At 45.4% G+C, this 9,230-nt stretch overlaps 1 protein-coding gene across 1 annotated transcript in view; it reads right to left on the bottom strand.

The window, feature by feature from the left end:
* Positions 1–5,837, bottom strand: part of kirrel1a (kirre like nephrin family adhesion molecule 1a) — a 36,404-nt gene extending 30,567 nt beyond the window's left edge. Inside the window, exon 1 of the mRNA XM_080486112.1 lies at positions 5,569–5,837. Within this exon, the coding sequence (XP_080342238.1) occupies positions 5,569–5,614 (46 nt within the window). The 5' untranslated portion in view covers positions 5,615–5,837. The remainder of the gene's footprint in view (positions 1–5,568) is intronic.
* Positions 5,838–9,230: the final 3,393 nt, after the last annotated feature.

The following is a 9,230-nucleotide window of genomic DNA, read 5'->3' on the forward strand; positions in this document are numbered from 1 at the left end:
GTGTGTGTGTGTGTGTGTGTGTGTGTGTGTGTGTGTGTGTGTGTGGGGGGGGGGGGGGGGGGGTCGATATCTTGTGAAAAAAAAAGAAGCAGCCTTTGAACCGGCCCCCCGACCATATTCTGTCTGAAAGAGCGGCTCCACTGTCCCCGCTGAGGCGAGCAGTCAGGCCTGAGTAATGGTCCCTTTCTCTCCGCCGCTGGCCTCCCGACCACTCCCCCTCCTCCCCTTCTCCCCCTCCATCCTCGTCCCTCTCTCTTCTATTTTCTTCCTTTCCATCCAACAGCACATTACAACCCCCCCGCCCCCCCCCCAACTCGGTCCTTCCTCCACCTCAGCACTTCTAAAACAAACAACACAAAAAAAAAAAAGTAATCACTCTCGATCACCCACCTGCCCACGAGACCCCCACACCCCCGCTTCCATTCTTTTCCCAAACAACTTTTCCACCCTCCCTCCCTCCCTCCTCCCCCGTCACCCCAAATTGCTCCTCGCTGCAGAATGTGGCCGTGCAGTTTGGGAAAACAAGGCCAATAGATTCAGTCAGATGTGATGAAGTGTTCCTCGCTTGCTCGGGGGACTCTGCATAAAGAAACATTTTTAAGGGGAAGTTGTTGTTGTCAACCCCCCCCCCCCCCCCGCGTTTTATAACTTGGATGCCCCCAGCTTGTCAAACACAATCAGATTACGAGGCTTTTAAATCCAGGGAATCCAGGAAGTTGAGAAAGCTCGGAGGGAAACGCGTACGCCATTGATCGGACTTATCTCCCGTCGCGAGTCCGATAATCAATTATCCCACTAAGCAAGTATGTTTTCATTTTTCAGTGGATCATCTGAGAGCAGCGCGAGCCTCCTTCTGCAAGTTAAAAACACATTAGGGGGACACTTGTGTCCGGGGGAATGCGCTTAAACAAACATATCAACTGGCAGAAGAGCAATCAACGTGTCACACATTGACAAACACCCGCTGGGACAAAAATGCCAAGAATTTCTTGATTTTCCTGAAGCCAGTGGGGAAGCAGCAGGCCAACATGTACATTAAAGCATTATGGACCCCGGCCTGGCGATTGCTTCGAATGGACGGCCGCCAAATGGAGACGCTTTTTGGTAAACAAGCGTCGCTCAGATCTCGCAACTGGAATCCTCATATCGACGGCGCCGCCACGTCTTCAAATTAAAAACAGACTTCTGCCTCGCTACATATGTCACTTCTGATCTATACGGGGAGGCTCCGTCGAGCACCAGGAAATGCTTCGTTAGCCTTGAAACCACACCAGAGATCTTTGGAAAAAAAGTGCCGTAAATAGTCCCACAAGTGCTAATCCACCAGGAGGGTCCTAAAGAGCTTGTCGGTTTGGTTCGTCAGCCACTGGAGCTCCTGAAGCCTCATAAATAATGTACCAAGACGGAGCAGGAACAAAAACCCCACACCGTCCAGTTTTCTTGGTTTCTGAAGCTCATTGCGTCGACCACAAAACCAACACTGAAAGACTCTTTATGCTGACATGTCGCTCTGGTAGCTCTACAAAACTGCTCTGCCTTCACGTTTGGGACACCAACGAATGGGACTGGGACATTTGACTTCCGACATCTGAAGTAACCGGAACACAACGTGACTCCAGACCAGTGGGCGGCCATTTAATCCCAATCTGGGGAAAGGGGTTATGGTTAACCTTCCCCTCTTTCTCCCCCTTCACTGTTTTGATTTGAAAATGGCGGCGGCAGATGAGTCGGAAGCGAGCGCGGCATCGAGTGAGAAAACTTCTAGTCCGAGAACATCGAAAGTACGGGAGTACTTCAGATCAACTCGAGTACTGTGTACACTCCACGCCACCACGCACGAGACGCTAAAAAGGAAACACACCGGAGCTGTTGAAGATTCAACATTTAAAAAAAAGGGAAAAGACAAAGCAAGAATATGATTATTAATGAAACAGCGAGATGGTCTGTACTTTTTATTACGTTTTCAGAACAATGACTGTCTTTGGTTGATCAGCAGGCTTTGGCAGTAAGGTTTTAGGAAACGTTGAACGTACTCCTGAATGTATGTACAAGGACATTCATTGTACTCGTGAATGTATGTACTAATATAATTAATGTAAATGTATAAACATCCAGATTTCTTGCACTGAAAATTGCGGGGGCCAATTATATTGACATATATTTCGTTTTTTATTGATATATAGTTTGGATATTTTGGAAACTTTGATCTATAGATTCATCTTTCAGTGAATTTCCTGAGGAATCGACCAAACGAACTGATTGAAGTTTCATTTGTGTTCATTTATTCTGAATACAACTCAAGGGCCAAAACATAGAATCTCACCCGTATCTTGACAAATGTAAACAATGACATAAAGTCAATATTACCGAACGAATAAAATGAAACAACTAAATAATTGTGTGTATACAGATTCAGCCGACATCTGTCTGCGAGCGTTTTGTGCATCCAGCTGGATTTCCTGTCTTGATAAGATTACAACTTTGTGAGAGACTTTGGTTTGTATGTTGGGGGGGGGGGACTTCTCATCCTCATAGAATTTCCCTCTGGGAACTTTTACTGACAGATTATCCCTAATCTGAATCCACCCCTGGAGCCTCGGGATTGTCTGGGTGTTGGATGTGAGTGTGTGAGATTTTTTTTTTTGGTCTCTCTGTGTTTATCCTCACCTGGGATTATCCCCTCGCCGCCCTTATAGAGCATACCAGAACCAGATCCATCGATGCTGTGCATCGAGCAACACAATGTGAAGTATCTAATTATAACTCCTCTCTGATATGTATCATACCGTCAATTTGTTGCCTTGACTTCTCCTGAGATTTTCACGAGAATGAAGCGACAATCCCTCCAGGAGATCACATATTGAGCCTTTTCTTCTAAAATGGACTGATTTTGGATCATATGAGAACATTTTCTGGTTCCAACAGTGTGGGTCAGACGAGAGCTGTTAATAAAATGAAAACAAGGCGTTTCAGGCTGCGAGCCAAGCTTTGATAAGCAGCTCTTTCCACATTTACTGACGTCTTCAAGCAACTACTTGATAAAGTCGGTCAAACAATCAGAAGACTAACTGTTGGTGAACAAAACGGTTAAGATTGTTGTTCTTTTACTTGCTCAAAGGACGTGAACACACAGCGCTTGCTGTGTGATGGAGAACTTTACCATGCAAACGGAAAATGCGCTACGAAAACCTCCCCTCGCGCCACATGAATCAGCAATAGGATGGAAAAAATCGGTGGGTTTATTAAATGGAAGGAAAAAAAAAAAAAAAAAAAGAGTGCCACAGATTACTACCGGCAAAAATGCTTGAAATGCTGTAAATCAGCAGTTTCGGCGGCCGCGCCGGATTCTTTATGAGGCTTTCCTAATTCTTCATTTTTATTTGAACTATTACGGCCCACTTTGAGTCATTAACATTACCCATAGAGCAGTTGGAACCGCCACTTCCCTGATCAAACAAACCCTCGAGGAACCCTTCTTTCTCCCAGCCTCCGAACGCGTCTGACTCTCCCAGCGTCGGGATATTTTCTTTGCTGAGCACAACACAGGAATCTGTCTGAGAGGTCTGTGAATCACAGCTCGAGCTGCGTGTGATTCAGAGCCCGGGCCGTACAGTAGAGTATCGGCGATGGCGGCGGCGGCGGCGGCTCATGGCCTGGATCTGGCACAAAAAGGGCAGCGGTTTACGAATGGTACACCTGCACTGGAGCCTTTGTCCGAGTCAGCACTTCCACCCCCGGGGTCCCGGATGCGAGGGTGAGGTGGGGGCGGCGGGCCACACTCATTAGAAAGTTAAAGGAGTGAGTTTGTGGTGATTGATTATGCAGTAACGCTTAACAGCTGCGTTAATGGCGGCGCTTGCTTGGGACTTATTACCAGCTCGGTATGTAGAAACTCAATCAATCACCCCCGTGGCCATGCGAGTGAAAACCAAGCGTGGTTAGCCCTGTTTACAGGCTGTACCATTGACTTTTTAATAACTTGAAGCATTCTGACGCACTAAAGCTTTAATTAGCAGCTCGACTAATAACCATCCAATCATTAGCACTGGTAGGCAATTACATGTGTGCAAATTGCAGGCCATGAAATACTGTTTTACCAGTCTAATGAAGAGATAAGAGGCTGTGAGCTGCCGAGGGAAAAAAACGCTCCCGAACCCGACGCCAGCCTCGGCGAGGTGACCTGACTTCAAGCTCCTTCTGGATTATTTTTCTGTTTTTTGGGGGAAAAAAAAAAAAATCTCAATAAAAAAAAAAAAAAGAAAATCACAGAGACCTTTCCAATGTGCCGCTAATCTCGCCTTCCAGATAAAACATCTCTGTGTTTGAGGGATCAACATGAGGAGATAATGGATTACACAGCGGCAAGACAATGGGACACATGGCGTCGCACATGCCAGCGAGTTGTGGTGTGATTGGGGATCACGTCGTGTCGTGTGTGTGTGAGTCCGCTTGATTTTGGTGATCCTTCGCCCGGCGCCCGGAGAGCAGAGCGTGCTGGGAGGACCCTCGGCGGTGGCGTTCGCCGAGCGGATGGCGGAGCACGGCGATACAAAGCCTGGCAGACACGGTGACATCATCCTCTCTCTATATACCTTCCCCCTTCCTCCGCTTCCCACCCGCCCACCCACTCCACTACCTATGATGGGGCGGGCGACGTGCACGCTCCCCGGTCAGCCACAAGGTAGACAATGGAGGAAGAGGATGGGGGGGGGGGGGGGGGATACACACAGATCTGCCTCAATCAAACAGGTAGCTTTGGAAAAATTACAACCATCCTCCTCCATCAGCCTCCTGTCGCCTAGCAACATGACTACAGCTGTGATTATCATAAGCCAATAGCCTACCTGGCACCACACAGGTATGGGGGAGTGGGGGGGGGGGGTTGCTGCTGCACAACTCATTGTGCTGCTGAGATGCACAACAGAAGAGGATGGTGAGGAGGCAGGTAATGGAAGGAGGGGGGGGGGGAGTTGAGACAGGTGGAGGGGAGGCAGACGGGGGAGGGGGGAGGTTAAGATGCTCTGGAGGTGCAGCCGGCATGTAGAGCAGCAGCAGCCAGTCAATCACTGCCATTCCCGTCACGTCCTCAGCCACCCGCCCCCCTCCTCCTCCTCCCCCATCCTCCCTTTCCTCGATAAGTGGGCACCGGAGAAATTAAGACGAAAAAAGAAAAGGTCATTTGGGCTGATGGTGGCGAGCGTGTAAGTTCATGGCATGCACGCTACGCGTCAGGACGCGCGCACGACCATTACATATCTACTACTTCCCCCTCACCCCCAAAGATAAGAATAGAAAAAAACCCGTCCTCACCACAAAAAAAAAAAGTCTGTGATGATCTATTGCTGCGGTGCAGACATGCAGCCACACAGGCGCGCGCACGTAGCTGCACGCACGGACGCACGCACGGATGAGGTGATCCATCGCTGCGTCTCACATGGGAATGCAATGAAATCATGGTACACGCTCACACACACACACACACACACACACACACACACACACACACACACACACACACACACACACACACGCACACACACACGCACACGCACGCGCGCCGTCTCCTACCAGTTTGAGAAGTCAGCAGTAAACTCAGGAGCAGCAGCCTCTGCATGGTTCAGCCGACCCACAAGTCCGTTATTGGCTCAGACCTCCGTGAGAGCAGCATCAAAAAGACGCGGACTTTCTCGGTTCAACACACAAACAACGATAATCCTCCTCCCCGGCTGAGTCCCGCGGTCCGCCTCGGCCGTTACAACATTTCTCTTTAGTATTTAGACCCGCTCGGCTGTTCTACTTCTCCTCCTCCTTCTCCTTCTTCTTCTTCTTCTCTCTCCAGCGACTGTCCGCTTTCTGCTCCACGCTCAGCCTGTCCGCCAGTCACATCACAGCGCGGCACTTCCGGTATTAACTTCAAAATAAAAGTCAGCATTAAGGTCAACGTTTAAAAACTTTTTTTTGAATAAGTTATTATTATTATTATTATTATCATTATTATTATTATTATTATTATTATTATTATTATTATTATTATTGTTGTTGTTGTTGTTGTTGATGATGATTATGTTGCTGTTGTTGTTGTTGTTGTGTGACTGTCTGACTTTTCAACCCTGCACATGGATTACGAGGTATAGAAGATGGGTGGATGTGCACATCATGTTGTTTCTTTTTGTAACATGTTCTAAAAAATTTATATATATATATATATATATATATATATCCGGTGCCCTCACTGTAATGTCTCGAGCTTGACACTATTTTCTCATTAGCAGCGCATTCCTCTCTCTCTCTCTCTCTCTCTCTCTCTCTCTCTCTCTCTCTCTCTCTCTCTCTCTCTCTCTCTCTCTCTCTCTCTCTCTCCCCTGGAGGAATCTGTTGAGAAACTTCTTGACTTCATCTTCTGGACCTGCATCTATATATATTTATTGCATTACATATTATATTATATATTATTATTAGGAATACTACAGTTCAACTAAACTTTGAAAACATCTATAAATCGTTTGTGGGAACAACGTGAGAAGTTTCAGTGTTATTGTGGTGTAACAAGCAAAACAAAAGAATCATGAGAGGTAAATAATAATCTGTAACATACTGAGAGGGTTGAATCACATGTTGGTATGGAGGTGGTGGTCCTGGTGGTTCATGTAGCTGTTCGCCCCTCACACAGGGAACAGTGATGCTGCAGCGCCCCCTGGTGTCTCTAACTACCAAAGCTTCAGAGAAAACATCCACATCATCTCATTGTGGGATAACAAAGAGCATGAGGGGGGTTTGGAAAACACACTGAATGATTTTTCCCTTTTCAATTTTTATGAAGAAAATCTGATGAAAACTACCGATTTGAGGATAAAACTATGATGCGAGCTCATAAACAAAATCCTACATATGAAGAAATACCAGATATTTTAGTATAAAAACCTCTATCGAGCAGAAGATGAGCTCTTTTATTCTCTTTGGACCCCGAACACAATGAAATCTTCTATATGGGAAATCGTTGGAAGTCTATTATTAAACCATAAATGGGATTGAATGACATGCAAGTGGAGCGGCACAATGATTCAAAGTCTTTGAGCTTTTAAACCCTCTGGTTGGCGCGGTGCTGCAGTGGTTTAGTCTGTCACCACACAATAACATCCTGGTTTAGTGTTGTTTTAGTGGACTTTACACGTTGAGGCTGCTTTTATTCACTGGTTATTCTTCTTTGCATTAAAAAAAATTTGCTGGAGGAAAAAAATCTAAATTCAAATACCTGCAATTGAAAGGACAAACACAGAATAACATCTCATTCATGAAAATGAAGATACCGTGAATAATTGGTTAACTTAGTTTTATCTTGGCCATAGAAAAGACAAATGAGCTTTGGCATATTAAATCATCAGTTTAACATGTAACCTTTGAGTTATTAGTTCTGCATTACCTCCTTAAACACAATCCTCCGTAACGAGAAAAGCAGCGTACAAAACAACAAAGAAGAAACATAAAAACAACAACCACAACAACCACAACAAAGAAAGACCAAGAAAGCTCAAAGAAATCGTATTTTTGGTGGATCTGTATTGTGTATTAGATGTCTAGCTTTTCCAACTCATCATGTTTGACAGTTTACCTAATAGGTGTCCAGCTGATGCAACCTTTTATCCCCCTTTGTCCTGGATTATTCGGTTTTTTCTTTGGTTTTTGTCTTCTACTTAAATTTTTTGCTTTTAAATTCTCTGGTATTAATTGGTAACCCAGCAAAAGATTAATTAAAAAATAGAGAGAGAGGAGAAATAATTGTTTTATGGATGAAATGATTTATATTACATGGATGGAGGTGGGGGAATGAGACTGTGTAAACTCTGTATACGAAGAGCAATGCTGTCAAACAGCCTGGATTTATTTACAGAGACGCAGTAATCTTTCTCCAAAATGACCAGGCGAGAAAAAAAAGGACCGCAGGTCTGCCGTTTGGCACACAGAGTGACTCATCTCTGCCGGGACTCGAACCCGGAGCCTCTGGATTAGAAGTCCAGCGCGCTATTCCATTGCGCCACAGAGACTGCGCCGAGATAAACCGGAGCTGTTACGGTTTATAAAGCTCACATCCTCCCGTGATGACGCTTTCTCCGCATCCCCGCAGCATCAGGACCAGTCAGCCGACATCTTTGAAGTTCCGCTGATTCTCCACCAGAGGCCGCTGTGGCCGCGCGCTGACAACATGATTGTGTCATGCGTCTGAAGGTACAAGCGGAAATGGGGAGTTGAAGACCCAAAAATTAAAAGCCCACGCTTCCGTAAATGACGCTTTAAGACACATTTGAACGCAGGCTTTAATTTTGAAAGAGCAAGTACAAGAAGCTGATAGTATTTACGCAAACGTGACCATCGTCGCCAAAATGGAGAGCTTTATTTGTCTCGTTTCTCATCAAAATATATATTTGAGATGTTATATTTATTATCAGTTACGTCAATTTTCAGATTATAAAAGAAATGACGTCGAGCAGAAATAAAGCGTTTTTCCTGACGAAGGATGGTGCGTCAATAAAAAGCGTCCGACGCCGTTCTGATTATTTATTGCAAATCCTCGGTGGATTATAAAAAAGAAAAAAAAGAGCTCTTTCGAGGATTTGGTGCATTGCTGCTGCTGCTGCTGCAGGTGAATAACAGTGGGATTACACCGAGATTGCATCAGAATCCAATTACGCGCCTCCTCCTGCACCCAGTGTGACACCCACATTCATCCCATGTCCCCGCACACCCTGTTTCTGCACTTTTCCCGTCAAGGACATCTAGATAGAGGTTATTGTCCTCTGCACAGTCCTGCAAAAACACATCAGGCAGGAAAAGAAGGTGTTGTATGTGTCACAATATCCTGGCAGTCTCGGAGTCTGTATCCATTCTATAGCAGCCCATAGTGCTTTCCAAACATATGTGTGAATTCACATTTTCAGCTCATGTTCGATTTTGCAGCAGAACAGATAATCTCCAGTGATGAATCACATTTTTGCCAAAATATGTTATGTCCCCACTGCTTTCCACTGCAGGTGATAAATTTTGACTCTGCAATCACATCTTTTAGGAAGCTACCAGGAATAAATCCAGTTTCAGTGGAAAATGCTGCTTCATTTAATGTGGACAGACTCAATGCTGGATTACCGGTGTGGGGAAGTGATCTAGAAAAGGCTCCAATAACGAAAAGGGGGAAATAACAATGCTGAAGATGAAATGGTTAAAACAATTTAAATGAA

Source organism: Lipophrys pholis (genome assembly GCF_963383615.2).
Source record: "Lipophrys pholis genome assembly, chromosome: 18".
Classification (NCBI taxonomy): domain Eukaryota; kingdom Metazoa; phylum Chordata; class Actinopteri; order Blenniiformes; family Blenniidae; genus Lipophrys; species Lipophrys pholis.